General features: G+C 33.7%; 1 protein-coding gene across 1 annotated transcript in view; it reads right to left on the bottom strand.

Moving 5' to 3' along the window:
• Nucleotides 1-15,828, bottom strand: part of dnc (phosphodiesterase dunce) — a 338,757-nt gene extending 322,929 nt beyond the window's left edge. Inside the window, exons 1-2 of the mRNA XM_066391533.1 lie at nt 15,667-15,828; nt 15,448-15,613 (exon numbers count right to left, since the gene is read on the bottom strand). Of these exons, the coding sequence (XP_066247630.1) occupies nt 15,448-15,613; nt 15,667-15,823 (323 nt within the window). The 5' untranslated portion in view covers nt 15,824-15,828. The remainder of the gene's footprint in view (nt 1-15,447; nt 15,614-15,666) is intronic.
• Nucleotides 15,829-18,732: the final 2,904 nt, after the last annotated feature.

Genomic DNA, 18,732 nt, shown 5'->3' with positions numbered 1-18,732 from the left:
AGTTAAGAAGTCCTTGCGTTGATCCTGATATCTACGCCTTAGAAAGGCTGTATTTGTATCATATTTCTTCTGTAATTGTATAATCAAAAAATTAGTGTTTGTACAATTTCGCCTTAATGCGCTGCACGATATTCATTAAAAATTATTAAAGTTCATTAAATTAGATTAAAAAACAATTAAAAAATTCAAAAGGAGGCCATGTTTAAAGCACCCTACTTTTAAACAATAAGCTTTTGGACAATAGGGGAAATACTGTTCGTAAGGTTAAGGGTGTAATATATGCTTGCAACTTTGACTTATGCCACCCTGTATGAGAGAACTTCTTGAGGAAGTCCCAAATTATTAATATCCCGTCAACCTTAACTGCAAGCTATTTTCGATAGAAATGTTGAACACGAGGATATGGGTCAGAATCATGGTTTCTCTGGAAACTGGCTTAAGGCTAAATAATACAACAGAACATTATTAATTTGACTCTTAGGGACGTAACTACTCACTCTCAAGTTCACGCTGTATTGCATATGTTGTTCGTTAACAAAAAGTCAAACATTTGCATTGTTTGCTTTGTCGGTGAATTAACCCAAAATTTTGCATTTCTCCCTAACTTACTACACCTTCCACAATGGTCATTAATTTTGCCTGTTGTTTAAAGGATGTGCTACGGAGGTTTACTTGGCACAAACCCATTAACACAATTAACATACAACGTGATCTGAATTCATGATCAATTTGAGTAACACTTCCTGAAATTACGTCCGATTTCGGATCCTGCTTGTATTTTCTGAAAACAAATTATTAAGAGTTGTTTGTAGATTCCTAAATTTAGCCTGCTTAGAATAATAGAATCGGCCGTAATGAAGACGTCGCGGATGTGGAAGCGAAAATAGATCTTGTGCATGTAGGATAAGTAATAAATGTATACTCGAAAAGATTTCTGGAAACTACTCGACACAATTTAGTTACAAAAATATTCATCCTCGAAAAGGCCTTTTCAACTGTCTCACAATCAAAGGCTCTTCTCGTCGAAATGTTTTCTCCTTTTTGGTGACAGGAAGCTAAACCTGTACATTCGCCATTTTTGTACTCTTTGTCTGGCTTTTTTGGCTCAATCACTCCCTTAGAAAAAAATCAATTTCGTAAAATTTACTTTTACACATTTACTTAATGAAAATTTTCATTTTCCTCTGCACTCGTGTTGCTTATTTTGCTCCATTATCCACTGTCCGAAATTATAGTCTGCCAAATTTTAACAAGGAAATTCAAATACACGTAGAAGTCATGGTACGTATTCAGCTAATACCCGCTAAACACAATATATTATACAATTTCCCGTTATGCATAACGTTCGTAAAATATTTATATCCCGGTCGGTTGTTGGTTTTCCTCTAAAAAATCGTTATGCTTTCTCACATAATTTCGTATATTCTATATGTAATATTGCGAGCGAACGGATTCACAATGAATCAAATTTAACATTTCCAGCTACATATCCGTTGTAGACAGAATAATTCAATGTTACGTCTTGAGACATCTGGAACGACATTGCTTTGGCATTAATTTAATGGCTTTATTTGGCGCTTTAAAGTCTGTTGAAGACTGACCTAGAATATTGCAATAAAATTTCAAAAGCGTACGTTGAAGCCACTTCCAAGTATATATACAATGTGATCGGAATTGGTCTGTTCTAACAGAGAAAACCTATTTCCCGATTAGGTAGAGCAAAATTAACTAAAATGTCAACGGGTCGATTTCTGAGAAATGCTTAATGGCAATAACCACCTGACGATATTTTCGCTGCCAATCGACATACAGGGCGTTTTTTAATTTTTGGCTATTTTGAAAATTACCCTTAACTTTTTTATTTCAATTCACTGGACACATTCTCAAGGCACTTTTTTAAGTGCAATGCAGTGGCTTACTCAGATTTTTTTCTATAGTCGTCCATTTTATCAAAAATATATAATTTTTTTAATGGAAATCATAGTTGGTTACGAACTTTAAAAAAATGCTGTTTATCTCTTTTCAAAAATGGCGGAATAAATACTCACAATTTTATATCATTGGAAAAGACTACACGCAGGCATTTTTTTAAATTCATAACCAACTATGATTTCAATTTAAAAAAATTATGTACCTCTCATAAAATAAACGACTAGAAAAAATCTGAGTAAACTACTAGATTGCATTTAAAAAAGTACCCTAAGAATATGTTTATCCAATTAAAATATTCTATAAAAAATATATGGGCAATTTTCAAAATGGCTGAAAATTGAAAAACGCTCTATACCGGATAATTCAAAACAGTGGCTGGCCCTTATAACTTTTTTGCTTTTAAACTTAGAAAATTGAAATTCGGAGAAGCTATATGAGAATAGAACCGATTGATTGACATTAATAACGTTTATCTATCACTTCCGGTTTAACCGGAAATGACCTCAACTTTCGATTTTTAAATATAATGCCCTATAAATGTATTCTTTTTTGGAATCTAAAGCTAATTTTTAATCTGAAAATATGTAATTTAAAAATATATATATTTTTTGTGTTTTTTTTTCACGTAGAACTACGCCACTGAGGTATATGTATTAGGCACAATTTTAGGTCAAAATTATGAAGAAAAATACTAATTTATCATTTTATTGAATACTTTTTCTTTTTATACAATTAAAATACCGAAAAACAGTTTTTAAAAATAAATAATAAATGGGAAAACCATTTATTAATTATTTATTATACCATTAAATTATTTTTATATGATATTTATTATTAAAACCATTAAATATTAATTTACCATTAAACATTTTTCAGAAATCGAACTCAAGACATCTAGCCGATTTTGCTCTATCTAATTGGGAAATAGGTTTTCTCTGTGAAAACAGACCAATTCCGACCACACTGCACTTACATTAACTTCTGTTTCTACCTTTAGAAGGAAGGGCAAATATTTTTGTAACTTAATGCACTTAATGTAATCATTATTTGGCTTATTTAAATTTAATAAATACGGGTAATCTCCCTGGCTCATTTAAGTCTCGTGGTAAATGAGCTGTGAAAACTTTGCAAGTTCCGTGATGCAGTTCATATCCTGTTACATAATGCTCTGTATAACTTTTATGTGTAGTTTGGACTTAATAATATTAATACAATGTAACATTAATCTATCACTATTTATCATGCTGCCCAAAATTCCTTTGATAACCAAGCACTATTAAAGCTAGTCTGAATTCCTCGGAGTAATTTGGCTAATATATGCAACATATCTCTGTAGCATTTAATTGCTGATATACCTACCTAGATATCCCAATATAAAAGATAGGCAAAAATCAATGCTCAATTATTATTCCCAAAGGAACCATGAAATTTTTTATCATCCACTTCCAATTGAGGCAAACGATCATTTTTTGCTCCTAGTGGCAACATATGCTCCAAACTCCCTTTTTGCATATTTCATGAAATCTCTATTCCCTTTTACCATAAGACTGGATCCCTTATGTGTGTTTGCTGACTTTATCACTTCCTTGTATATACTTACCGACAATGTACCGGCACTCTGCAACTTATATAGAAAATTATGTTTTCCCTCTTATCACCCTCTCAACCCTTATGAATCAATCGAAAAATAAGCAGGAGTATAATCTGATATTATTAACCATTTTTGATATCAAGGTATATAAAATGTTGAATTCGTTTGCAATACAAATAATGATGGATCCTTTTCTGGGCCTCTATGGACTCTCAGTTCTTCCATCGACTCGACCGATTCGGAACAAGAATGTTTCCCAGTGGAGGAGGACAATCAAGACTGGAATTTTCCCGAGGAGACAAATGATATATTCTTTTGGATAAATCTCCCTCTTCCTTATACTTGCGGTTTATCAAGAATAGTTTGCGCTTCACTAACTCTTTACGAGAGTTAGTCGTAGCTAGAGACTGATAACAAAGCTACGAAAATCTCTTCCATGTTGCTTATTCAATTTCATCACAGAATCCGTCAAGAAGGTGAGAGGGTATCCGTTTTAGCTAGATGCTCCTGAAGCAGAGACTCCCTACAGAAGTGGGAAATCTAGTTGCTTTATTCGCAAACCAATAATAAACAGGGAAAGTTTGCAATTTCCTCAACGCTGATTTCCTCGAACTGAGACATGCTACTCTTTAAGTCTCAATGCGCGGCTTGGCAGCCGAAATTAACAGTTTCTGCTCTTCCATCTCTGGAATACAGTCAGAATCTATTCCATCATTAATAAGCCTATCTTCATTCATGGCAAAGCTTAAAGCGGTAGAAGCTTCATTCTCTTCGGAATGACTTTCAGATATATGTAGAACCATCGACATCATATCCCCTTCTTTATTTCATCGATCTACATCCCCTAAATAACTTGAACACGGCCTTACGCTTCTCCATAAACCTCTCCGATTTATCCAATCTGCTGTCCTTCGTTATCCTATAAAAGACCGAAGCACTTAGACTAAAACTTAAATTTTCATTTCGGAGATTTTCATATCAAAGAAACTCTCTGAAATCTGTTGGGAAGCTTCCGAACGGGAAATCAAGAAACTAAATAATCTGGCAATCACTAACTCGTTTGCATCCGGTTATTTTTTGCCGCTACGGTAGTTGGGGGAATTACTTCTATTAAGTCAATAGAGGAACGCCATCTTAGGTTAGTTCAGGTTAGTTAGGTTTCGTACTTCAGCAGTGCAGGCTCAGGATCGTCACCTTCATGTATCTGCAGGCTTTTCTGTAACTCATGTAACTTCTGGATCAAATGCTAGTGCTCAAATGGAGGCTTCTTAATGCTTCCATCTCTAGGGTAAAAATTGAAAGCGAGTTTCTATGTACATATACAAAGTGTTCCGTGATAAAGGATCTAACCAGGTCATCGGGAATAAGAGTTATAAACTCTCTTAACGTCCTTATTTCAATCATATCTGGAAAATAAGATGTCCGTTATAACCGAGAACGTAAATTTCGATTGGATGAGTCATAGAAGCCTCTTAGTAATGCCAAATGGCTCAATTGATACGTCCATGCTGCTCTTCTTGCACGCGGTACGGCTAATAGCTTTTCGAATCATAAATACATTTTAAATTGCATGTTTAAATCCCTCTTTATTTATAATTATATATTATTTATCATTTTACCCGAATTGAACCCATCAAAGTGACAATTTCTATAACTATATAGGGTGTAACATATCATCATGGAGATATTTTAGGGAGCGATAGTATTCTGAAAAATAATAAAAATAGGCTAATAGACCCATAGCCAAAAATGCGCCATTTTTGCTACATAGGGTGGCAAAGTTTCATATTTGTTAAAAACATTTAATAGTTTTTTATTTTGTTTTCGTTTAGATTTATTTTTATTAAAAAAAAATTAATTAAATGGTTCATATTGTTTTAGATAGTTGATAACTGAGCCGGATGATTATTTTTTCCCTTACTTCCCTTGCATTCTTAATTAGCATCAACAGATATTTTTACAAATGTTACGAAAACGGTGAAAGATACGAACGTACTGCAAGAAATCAAAAAGCTAAAGAATTGTAGAAGAAATTTAAATTTGGCATCAGAATTCAAACAGGGTGTTCCAAAAAAGGTACAAAGCATAAAATAGTAGATTAAAAAAAACATAACACCTTGTATATGGCTACCGACAATTTTGACATCCTGTTATAGAGGGTCTTAAAGAAAATAAGTGTACTAAATTTCAAAAATTTAACTCAAAGCATACATGTAAAAAATACAAAGAGAAGAAAAAAATGTGTAACTTTTCCACCCTGTATATAGTAAATGATGCGTTTTTGGCCATGGGTCTATTAGCATTTTTCTATTATTTTGTAGAGTATTATCTCCCCTTAAAATATCTCCTTGATGATATGTTACACCCTGTATGATCATTGACGTTTCGACACAATGCAATGTTAAAAAAGTTCTATTCAAAGGAAGCCAGTCAGCCAAATCAAAAGGAATATTGTTTGTTTATTGAAATCTGTTACACCCTTGAAACTGAGCTACTTCGAATGACTTCTTTCATTCATATACAAAAACATGCCTGTTTGGTCGTTGGGATCGATAAAGCTTAACCATATAAAATAAGGTAATTGTTGTTTCCCGTTTTCACAAAACCTTTTCTATTCAAATAAAATTCTGCAGAATAAGAGTGGCGCAAAACGCCATTATTTAAGGAGAATGTGTTGCTGAGGTGTTTGAAAACGGTGGATTCCAAAAGAAACTCATTGCGTAAGCTAAAATGGTTTGCGACAGACTTAAAAAGTGCTTACGATGTAGTTTAATGATAATTAGAGCCAATAAAACCAGGATGAAATCTTAAAATGCCTAATTTGGTTTTAAATTGTAAGAATGTTTTAATGCTATTTTTGGGATCACACCTTTGTCACTTTAACTAGCTTCTCCTTCTCCCAGGCAAAAATAAACAAAGTGAAAGTTAATTATTGTGCATCGCCTCAAAGGGAATTCTAATCAGGTAGTCAGTCACCTCATCCATATTCAAAGTATATTGATTTAGGATCGCTTTCGATTTTTTGTCAAGAAATGTGGTTCAAATAGGATTTAAAAAGATTGACTGTGAGTTAGGAACTATACATAAATCAATGTACTTATTAACGGTTACGAAAAGAGGTTCAGTTTCGCCTAAGCAATAAAGTGCTTATTATGAAACTATGATGACAAATAAGATTTAAGGAACATGCTCCATAATGTGTTTATTGCGTGTTGACCTAAATCAACATTGGAAATATGTTCTTTTTGTGCAAATATTTATGTCCAATCACACTAGGAGTATTTCTCGCCCCCTCGCTCCTCTAGAGACACTTTATTTTCGCAATTTATTTCCTGAAGAGTTAGTGACACCTGAAAAATTTAATAGAATTGAAGGAATGTAAGTAATGAAAACTATTTTCCTGTTCGCCGTTTCCATTGCGCCCTTTGTTTTACCGATGAAAACTGTTTATCAAGCTACTACGTCTTACGTTACAAAATTGATTAACGGTTATTGAAGGTTTCCTGCAGAGAAAAAATACGAATAAATTATTTTCGAACTTCACAGAATTTGAAACTTTTTCAATAAAGTATTTGCTCAAAGTCATAGCGAAATGGACTGATTCTAAAGCGACGTGACAAATTAGTTTCAAGTAAAAAAGTTAGAAGTTATAGTTTTGAAAGTAAGTTTTGTCCTTTGTAACAAAGAGGTAACATTAATATGTAGTCATGTTTGCGTATTACTTTATAGCATTTTTACGATGTCAGCGTGGAAAACACGAATCTAATATCCTTCTCCCATGTCTCATCGCGGCAAAAACGCTCGCAAACTGACTGTATGTACGCTCTCTCCTTAAACTTATTTCATTTCATATCTCTCTGCAAAGTTACTCTAGAAAGTGTCAGTCTAAATAGCTTGTTTCATATATTTATTACAGTGCTTATCCTAATAAATACATGAAATTGCAATTTTTGTTATTGCAAATTACAATTTTGCAGCTAGCTACCAATTTTAGAGACAAGATGTCGTAAAGGCGGTATCCAATTCGTGTAGAATTAAACGGCGAAATAAGGAAGATTATTATGAGATACTATATTCATGACTACAGGGACAATATCCTTATGCAGTGTCAGGAACCATTTGACGTAATAAAAATAAATGGCCGTAATATACGTAGACGCCTAAATCAGCTGTAAATGGGAGGTCTTCGAACGCATTTATTCTAACAAAAATAGAATGGCTGCATTTTTTGCTAAATAACAAATAAATGTGTATTGAAATGAAAAGCTGAACATATGAAAAGCATAGACTTTAATTCACTATGCCATGCAGTAACTCACCTCAAAATAAAAAACTTGAGTTGTTGGAAGGGTCTGGATGATAAGTATCATCTTCTAAGAACCGTTAAAAATCACTTTCCATCCAGAAATCAAACATTTCTTTTAATAGGTGAAAATAGACCTAATTTGCTTGATTGCTCGATACCACTAAACACACAAGATATCAATTTGAAAACGAACTACCCCTATTATCTCGAAACGGGATAAATGTTTTAAAAATCGTCGGAACACGTCGAATTTGTTATCGAGGGGAAACAATTTTTGTGTAGAATCCTCTTTACCTCGCAGAGCCACCCTCTCAAATACCTTAAGCGATAAAGGGGGTTAAGTGATAAAGCATTTTAGAGGGCTTTTCATTCTCTACCTTTTGGCACCTCATTTGTTACATTTGATTGTTACGTTATCAAGTTAGGCGGCTTTGATCATTCTAAATTCATTTCTCCTATTAGTGTTTCGATAGCGTTGAAGCTAAGACTTTTTTTATTTAAACATGTCTTACGGTTAGGAAATTGTTGTACTAAATCTATTTACTAACCTATTGGGTAATTGTTTGTCGAAACAATCATTAAAAAAAATTAATCCCTGAAGCAAATGTTTATCAACCTAACAAATCTCCTCGGTCCTCGAAAAGAAATACATATCTACGTAGAATATGAATTTTTTTATTGTTTATTTTTCTTTACAATGGAATGTCGTTTTAGATAAATTTTTATATTATCTTGCATGGAAAATATTATTTACTTGCCTGTGTTCCTGGTCAATGTTACAAGGTATTCAAATCAGGTACAATATTAAAATTTACAATATATAAGGTATTAAAATTTATTGCGATAATTCGTATTATAGTGAATAATTTTTAAAATTATATACGCAATTCAACAAAGAACTGAAATTATTTTTATGTATGGGGAGCAAGGAAGATGCGCAAGAAGAACAGCGGACATTTTTAACGCTAGAAATCCTAATTCAGATGTGTCACAGATATGTTTTAAACTTAATAAAAAAAATTACTGAAACGGGTTCTATTGCTAACGAAAAAGGGGCAAGTGTTTTAAATAAAGCTGCTCAAATAGAGATTCTGCGAACCTCCGTTGCAGAACCCAACAATTCCCTGCGTAAGGTCACAGGTCAAACTGGAATATCCATGAAATTATACGAAAGGCACTTGATTTAAATAAATTTCATCCTGAGAAAATGAAAATTCTACAGGAACTTAATAACGAAGATTTTGATAGAAGAATCGAGTTTTACGAAACCATTACCGACTTAATTAATAAATAATAACCAAATTTTTCTAACAAACATTTGCTTCAGTGATGCATGAACCTTTTTTCTTAATGGTGGGTTAATAAACAGAACTGCCTATATTGAAGTGATGAGTAAATCTTCACGTTTTTAGAGAGGGTGCTATACAGCGGTCAGAAAAAAATTATGTTTGGGCTGATATTCTCGGAAATGCCATTATAGAACTTTTGTTTAGTGACCAAAACTTAACTGGACAGCTGTACTTAAACTTAGTTGAAGCTGTAATTGATCCTTTAATAACAACTCATTTGGAAGATCCAGTTGATAGAAACATCTTGCAATAAGACCAAATACATTTTCAGCAAGATGGAGCTCCACCGCATTATTTTCGCTTAGTACGAAAATGGATGAATGACCGATTTCCCGACAAATGGATTAATAGAAGGGGACTGAGAGAATGGCCTGTAAGATCACCAGACTTAGCGTCGTTAGATTATTTTTTATGAGGGCATATAAAATCGGTTGTTTACAAAACCCAGCCTGATAATATTGACGATTTGCAAAAGAAAAATCTCAGAGGCAACCAGAGCTATTTCAGAAACGGTATTTGTAAATGTCAAAGAAAGGTTTCAAAATAGGCTTTATTATAGTTTCGAAAATAATGGAGAATATTTCGAAAACCTAATAAATTAAAAGTATTAAAAATAGGAATTCCAATTTTGAACGTGGTTTTTTTTAAAGGCCAGTAATGCAAAAAATTATTTGTTTTATAATTTAAAACGGCTATGCAGAAGTTTATTACAACTTCTTAATCGTAAAACATGTTTAAATAAAAAAATAAATAAATAAAAAGTTTTGGTTTCAACGCTATCAAAACACTAATAGAAAAAATTAATTAATTCATCAAAGACGCCTAACTTATTAACGCAATAGTCAAATGTAACAAATGAGGTACTATAATCTATAGAGTGAAAAGCCTTTTAACATGATGTATCATTTCACTCTCTTTACTATTTAAGATATTTGAGTGGGTGACTCTGGGAGGTAAAGGGTTGAAACAGGTGCAATGGATTCTGCATAAAAATTGTTCCTCTCGATAACAAAATCGATGTATACTGAAGAGTTTGAAAAATTTATCCCGTTTTGAGCTAATAGGTGTGAGGATTTTTCAAATTAATACCCTGTATTGGGGGAGCTTATTCAATTCAGGTTCAGTCAGCAACCTGATTCCTCATATTTTTTTGCCTCTTTCCAGCAAACTATATACTTTTTTTAAGTTTTAATGATTTGATTTAGTCTTGTTTTTGTCTTTAACTTTTATATTCACCGAAAAGATTGCTATTTTGGACAAAAAAACGTATTCTCTGCACCTTTTGGAAACTGTGGTATATAGATAAAAAGATTAATGTTAGGAAATTAGAGTCAAGCCTTGACAACATATCAATAAAATTATTGAAGCTGGTCAGGATTGGATCCAATTATCAAAGGGTCAAGATACACTCGAAACCTGAAGGAGTCCGGAAAAGCTTAATTTAGTTTCATAAGCGTTACAGCTTCGAGGTACGTTATCTAAAGTAATATTAGATTACTCTAGAAAGTTTTATCTTGGGGTTATTTTATGGATTGCAGTGGATTAGTTGATTAGGTTCAGTTTTCTGTTGTTTTCGTTCCAAGGCTTAAGACATAAAATTTGTGCCGAAAAGTACAATAATGAAATTCTAGAAAGCTGTAACAGATTCAAAATTTCGAAAAAAGCATTTTGTACCTAATTTTCATATAAGGAAAGAGAAGCAAAGAGAATTTTTTTTTTAACTCTACAGCTTAAAGTTAATCAGTCTATGCAACTGTATACATTACAAATTTAATAAAAAGTTTGTAACTTTCACAATCTGGGACTTTAACAAATCTTTCTTATCACTCTTAAACTGTTTAAACCCTTAATGTGTCACTGCTTTTAAGAAGGATAATCTGAAAATGTATCGGACTCTTATATCTGGCTTTTAATACAAAAATTTAGTACCACATGTGCGGTAAAATACCGACTCTCCTGTTACAAATGCGTGCGCTACAACTGCTTTATCACGCGCTGGTAGCAAAAAGTTTAAATACTTTGCTGAATTTATTTACTTTTTCGCCTTCTGAATCAAATAAGTATTTAATAAATATAATCAACATTATAATAACATATTACGCTATTCTATAACCAGTTAAAACGTATTTTTTGATGGTCAAATATAATTGTTAAATCCTAAATGTCTCCTTATTAAAAGTGAAATAAGATTGTGAAAGTTTCTCTTTCATATTCTGGCTCACCGAGAACAAACACAATTATTAATATCGCTTTAAAGGAGAGGCATATTTTAAAGATATTAACGAAATATTAATTTAAAACCCGATGACGATGGCTTTAAAATGTGGAAGGAGAAGATAAAATTGGTAGATGAATAGATTACTTTGTCCCTTTTAATTTTAGCCTGGATTAAAAGCAGAAAAGTTTCTGGTAAAACCGGGCCGTGGCGTTTTATGGTTTATAGGGGGACTCACAGAAGTCTCCTGAATTCAGAGCGACAGCATAATCCTCCTTCTAATTAATTTATGAAATTGAGTTTTTCCCTTAACGATGTATTAACGAGAGAAACGAAATAAATATTGGTCGATTCCGAGGTATACAGATATAGAAAAAAGTCTTTCCAGATTATACCGGGTGATCCAGTTTTATCCAGGCAAACTTAAAATTTTGATTCTACTAATCAAAGTAAACAAATTTAATTCTATAAAGTTTAGTTCAATTTTTCATCAATTATAAGGTATTGATATTCAAAAAATTTCTAATTTATCCAAACTACAATTGTATTTAAGAAATTACAAAGATTTTTGCTTATTTCAAAACACATAATTTTTTTTCGCCATTGCGATTTAGTAAGTTAATAATAAAATGGTAATAAAATTTCTTGAAGTGTTTGCTTCATTGAAATTTTCACCGCCGAAATAAAAACAGGGTTCTTATCAGTCTGACTCAGAAAAGTTTTTACTTCAACAAAGGTTTATTATTTTGCAGATTTATTTACAAATCAATAGTTTTAGCTGTGATTTGATATTGCTTGGTGTTGATTCTTTAAAAAATAATAATAAATTCGGAAATCAAAATGCCTTACGTGTACTCCGATGAAGAATATGCTGACATACATTTTTATTACGGTCGTGCTCGAGGTATCGCGAGAGAAGCCCAAAGGTTGTACATAACTGCATTTCCTTAAAGACGCCATTCCCATTGTGAAGTTTTTGTACGACTTCATAAAATTCTTAAAGAAACGGGATTTAATATTATGAGAGATCATCAGCTTTTTGTTGCGCCTCAAAGAGATAACGTTATCCTTAATAATTTCAACAATGATACTCGTACAAGTGTTAGACGAGCCTTTAATGTATTAAACGTTCCTCGGGAAACTATTAGACGAACTTTAAGAAGAGACTTTTCATATTTGCCGAGCTCGAGAACTTTCTGCTGAAGATTTGAAAAGCATATTACATTTTGCGAATGGTTTATTAGTATGCTGTTCAACTTTATAGACAACAATTACAAATAATTTTTTGGTCTGACGAAGCTACATTTACTTGAAGAGGTCTGTTAAATATACGCAATGAGCATGAAAGCACATGAAAATCCTTACCCCACGCGAGATCACTTAAAATCAGTTCAGTGTTAATATTTGTGTAACTAGTTTCAATCAGATGGGTGTCCTGCTCATCACACTCGGTTCGTTGGAAACTAACTAAAAAACAGCTATGCTGAACGCTGGATCAGAAGAAATGGATCTGTAGCCTGGCTTGCTAGATCTCCAGACCTTACCCCACTCAACTTCTTTTTGTGGTGAACTTTAAAAGCTCTAGTTTACAAAAATCCTCCTGGTACAAAAGCTAATTGCCTCAATCCGAGCTTTCTGTCAACTGATAACACCATGTCAGATACCAGCTGAAAAGAGTTCGGCGCTTCAAAAATGTCGAAGTTGAGTAGCACACAACGGAAGCTACTTTGAAGTGTTTCTTCGATAACTTAAGATTGCACAAAGGACAAAGCAAAAACGTTAAAAACGACGAAACTGGCGAAAAATTGATGTTTTGAAATGAGAAAAAATTGATGAAAGATTGAGCTAAAGTTTATGGAATTAAATTTGTTTACTTTCGATTAGTAGGATCTAAATTTTAAATTCGGTTGGGTAAAGCTGGGTCGCCATATAGATTCATATGTTTGCGTTAGTACTCTTCGTAAATTAATATTGTTTCTCTATAATTGCATCCACATTCACGATCCACAACCATTAATGAGTTTCACTGCTTTCTCCATCTGGTATTTTAACGGCTACAATCTACAGTACGTAGATAATAAAAATTTAACAATGAAAGCATTTTATGACCTATAAATCAATCTGTAGGCAAATATTTCAGCAAATACCCACTTTCGGTAACGATCAAATTACTAACTTGCATCAGTAAACAGTTCCACTCCTACTTTTATGTAACGATTATCGCATTTTCATTTTCTCCCCGTAGAACAATAGCTGTCGAGCCATTTTCGTTTCTCACGTTGTTAAAGTGGGTGGTAAATGCCCTTTCAAGATTCTTAGACAAATACATCACGACAAACATGGGGTTACTGCATTCTTAATTGAACAAGCAGACGAAAAACGAGAGTGTTTATTGCTGCTTTGAGAATGTTCCTCTTTGTTTAAATGGGTTTCGCTTTAAAGGGATCTAAAAGGGTTGTTTGGTAATTTCCTCTGGCATTAAACTGGCATATAATTCACATCTATCACAAATCAAATAATGTGGATAAGCTTGTTTAATTGCAATGCGAATGCATATAATACCTAGCTGCCAATAATAGTCGTATTATCGCCTTGGAATATGCTACTGGGACATATTTACTTAATGCCTACAAGATAGGGCAAGTTTAGCAATTTAGAATACTGAAAGTTTAAAGTATTAGGGGATGTCTCCTCTGGGCAAAACATTTTTATTACCTGCGCTTCGATATTTAGTTGGCTTTCAGGACTTGTGCTCGAAGCACCTTTTCAGTTCAAGAATTCTCGACTTACACAGGAAGATGGGGAAAAACGTACTTCTATTATTGCGATACTCCCGAAAAAAAACACGTATAAATCACTGAACATCCTCTCCGAGCTTTCACAGTGTACATAGCGGAAAAGCTTTTTCGTAATACCTATATTTTATTTACCTTACTTATACATTCCACCTCGTTTGATGTATGGGTTTCATGCGTTTGACTAAGGTGTTTACATAAAATCTTTTAATGACTAGCAAAGGAGAAATTGATTAGGGGCAAAAATCGCAACTTTCTTTAAACAAAATTAATGAACAGCATGCAAACGATCCCCAAATAATTTAAACAACATAAAAAAACTCCGAGAGTTTTCATGAATTATCACTTCTGCCAAGACAAAGCATCTGGTTTTTGTCGTCACTTATTAAGTGATTGTTTACACAACCCACGTAACGAGTTAATTGGCCCATTTTTCTCGAAGCTCATCAACAAAAATCCGGACCGAGTTTCTGAGAATTGGAGAGTTTTAAAAATCGCGTCAGGAGTATTTAATAATAAGGGGAAAAGAGGAACATGTTGTTTTTTCACATGTTGCTCAGGATATGCAGCTCGAGAAAGGAGAAGAATTATTAAAAATTCTCAGCTGGCGACATCCAAGGACTCATTCGCTCAATCCCAGCATAATTTCAAAGGAAGGTCCCATGCGGATACAATTGTTTTGAATGAAGACAGACATCCAATTTCTGAACTTTTTCCAATTTTTTGCACCTCGAATGGCAGCTCCCTTATCAAAAATATGCTCAAGCAATTCAGTCCATTAACTTGCCTTATCACAGTGACGGTCGCGCTCATGAAAGTCAAATAAACATACAGTTTTAACAGTTAAACTCAATGTCTATTGTCGAGATTGCTTTCATCGCTCAAGCCATGCACCGTACTAAAGAACTTCATCCGATGTTTGCATGACAGGCCTCATGTGGGTAAATGGAGGAAAATAGCCCCCTATTCCCTGAGCCCCTGGCCTGTCCGGTTTTCATGTCCGACATTTAAATGTACCAGGCAAGATATTCTTGAGAGTTTGCAATTTTACGTCTTCTAAAAATCGACTTTTGATGGATATTATCCACTTTCGATTCTGACATAAGCTGCACAGAATTGGAATAGCAATTCTTATCGAATCCCTAGCGATCTTCAAATTTAGGCCTCATAAAGAAGGGACTGCATTGCGTAATAAAGCCTCAGGCTCCATTAAAATGTTCGTTGGATTTTTGTTGAACGGAAATGAGAAATAAAATTACCTGTGTTGCGTTACTGGAGCTACAGGCCAGGATCTTCTGGACCTCAAAATCAGAGCCGTCCTCATGCCACCTGCGTTACTAGCGCCCATTTGAGGGGCCGATGTCCGTTTTTTTGTCTTTTTCGCGCCGCCCCATAGGTGCTGAGCAACTGCTATTGGATGAGGACCTAATTGTTTCGAGAATAAAAACGGAGTTCCTGAAAAGGTTGAATTAAGTCACCTTGCTCTGATCTTGATCGGTCCCCGCGTGCACTTAACATGTAACTTTTTCTAGTGGGCGAACAAGTTCTTGAAGATGTAACATTCGACACTAATTCGTCTTGTTCGAGTCTGGCTGCCAGCTCTCTGTAAACTGCCAAAGACGTGGGTAAGCTCATTTTGCCTGAAACAAGAATTTCCCTGTACGAATTTGCATAATATTAAATAGACGACATATTTAATACTTCGCCAACACAAAAGGCTTTTGGGCGAATTTAGCAATAGTTATTTGTTCCGAATTCCATTACTGCCACCCTAATTTTAATTAAAGTCCCCTTATTAAAAGCTTTCGAAACCACCGATTCCACGACGTGATGGAAGCCCATAACTTTAAACCAGATCCATAAAAAGCCGCCAGACGTATATTTCCGCCTTATTGGATATAAAAGAGTAGATCACCTCGGATTAGCGCCGTAAATCGATACAATAATTTTTCAAGTTCATGCTATTCCACTCTTTTTAGTTCCGACAATATTCCGGAGTCGGTTACGGTTAATTAGTAGTTGAGATTGATGTACTTAATGAGACCATTAAGTTGATTGCGTTCCCGCATCAAATTTCGCCAATAAATAATATTAATTTTCGGTACTCACATTCGGAGGAAAAATCAAGAGACTAGAAACTATGGGGAGCAGAGTTACTCTATTAACCGTTAATTGGTGCTTCGGATAGTCTTTAAACGTTTTTAACTTCAGGTTAGGAGGGAAAGATCCAATCGCCTAGGCTTGTTACAAAAATCGCTTCCTCAACTTCTTGTTTTCGTTGCGACGTTCTGCTAATTTTCGAACGTTCCTCCTCTTCCCCATGTTCGTATATAAATAAATGCATATTGGTGTAGAAGAATTTCTCCATTATATGTCCTCAATTACCGGAGTTATGCAAATTATGTACGCATATGTGATAACTTTATTTGCTTATTATATTATATCGTTATTGACTTGCAGAAATATGATGAAATTCGAACAACACATTTTACCTTACATGAGTGTGAGCTTGGGTTTCTTAATTGAGACCGCCTGAGAAGCAGGTGTGAGAATTCTGGATATACAAGGTTTGTCTGAACATAGTGCCATAAAATCAACCATGTATTCTAGATCCCAAAATATGACGAATCCTTCATATAAACACATATCGAAAAGCGCTTCGTCTTCGATATGCAGGGTGCAAAAGGTTGGTGTGTGAAAATGGTTTTTATTAATGTTTTCGAAACGTTTAAAAATAGATAAATAAAATTTTATACTTTATTACATCTTTTGTGCCCTTTCTGAATCTCGATAAAGAAATTGCCACATTTTTTCGGGGGCAGATAATGTAGGAGGGTAGCGCTTAAAAAGTGCCTAAACTTTTTTGTTCTTAACTTTATTGACGATTTTGTAGGAAAAATATTCAGTTTGAAGATTTTTACATAAAAAAGGATCTCCTGTTGGAAGGCGAAACTTATAAGAGTTTTTCAGAAAATTGAGATTTAACAAATTGGTGGATACTATGTTTTATTAAATAAATATTAGCTTTAAAACCCAGTCGACCTTGAAATGAAACAAAAAAATGTTTTGACATTTCCGTATTGACAACATTTATTGATAAAATCTGGTGATTTTCCGCTGTTACCGAAAAAGTGTTTAATTACGATTATTGTTCAACAAAATTAATAAAAAGGATTTAAATCTGATGTTAATTTAATAAAGCATAGTATAGTATCAATAGTATCCACTGATTTGTCAAATCTCAATTTTCTCGAAAACTCTGGGAGATTTCGACTTCCAACAAAAATCCTTTTTTTATGTAAAAATCTCCAAATTTAACATTTTTCCTATAAAATCGTCAATAAAGTTGAATACAAAAGAGTTTATGAGCTTTTTAAGCACTATGTCCCTAAAAAAATGTGACAATTTCTTTAGAGAGAATCAGAAAATGCACGAAAAGTTATAATAAAGTACCATATTTCATTGATTTACCTCGAAATATTTCGAAAATAATAATAAAAAACTAGGATACCTAGGGAACAAAGCATTTTTCCTAAAATCGTCAAAGGATAAAAAATTCTTAAAATTACCCAGAGAATAGCCCCCTAAATTTTTGCCTAACATTTAGGAAACACCCTGTATATTTATATGAAAGTTTCATCATATTTTAAGACCTAGAGTACATGGTTGAATTTATGGTACTATGTTCAGAGACACCTTGTCGAAATGGTCTTGAGTGTTTACAAATCGATTCAATCGAAAATTTCACTTTCACCAGTAAATTTACTAGGTGCTAGTTTACAACTGTTAGGTCCACAAATTTTTAATTACTTATTTCACAAAAGGCTCTTGCACATTAGAGGCGAAGAGCATATCGTTCAAATCCACTTTTGTTCACGGAGAAGTAGAGTCTAATAAACCCGAACAGAAAAGAAGTAATAGGACATGGGACGTATACATCGCCGAAATCAGAAATGAAAATACAGCACCTTGGGATTTACTTAACTCGCAAAGATTGAGAGTTTAGGAAAGAGGGTTAAAAGGGGAGTGGTAAGGACTAAAATGGGTTGGTTAGTTCGTATTATGCCTCGCACAGGTTGAAAAAGGATAAAGAAATTATGAGAATATAATTTATGTTTAAAAAGAATTAGAAATTGTTCCTGGAAACATCGTAAAGATCATGAGCTTGACTATCCGAAATACCTGAACCGACTTAACAAAACAGAGGAGCAAGGCATCTATAAAAACCATAAAATCTATAAAAAGAGGGGTCAAGCGTTCTTGAAAGTATAACCAAAACATTGAAAATTAAAATACTGTGAGATCACACGCGTTTCAATATAATCTCTGTAACAAGTCATCTGATTTTTCAAGCTTATACTTTGCCTGTTTGTTGTCGAAAACCATCAACGATCTTAATATGACCTACTTTTTATCTCCAAAAGAATTAAAATATGCAAATTTATTGTCCGTTTTCTTTATCAATACGTCCTTTCGCAAGCGCCCCTTCGTAGACGATAGTGCCGACAATGGCCCTAGTAGTAAGGCTAAAGACCAACGCACGA

Source organism: Euwallacea similis, chromosome 7 (assembly GCF_039881205.1).
Source record: "Euwallacea similis isolate ESF13 chromosome 7, ESF131.1, whole genome shotgun sequence".
In the NCBI taxonomy this organism is placed as follows: domain Eukaryota; kingdom Metazoa; phylum Arthropoda; class Insecta; order Coleoptera; family Curculionidae; genus Euwallacea; species Euwallacea similis.
Note: the sequence above shows the minus strand (reverse complement) of the source record. Positions and strands in the feature narration are given on the sequence as shown.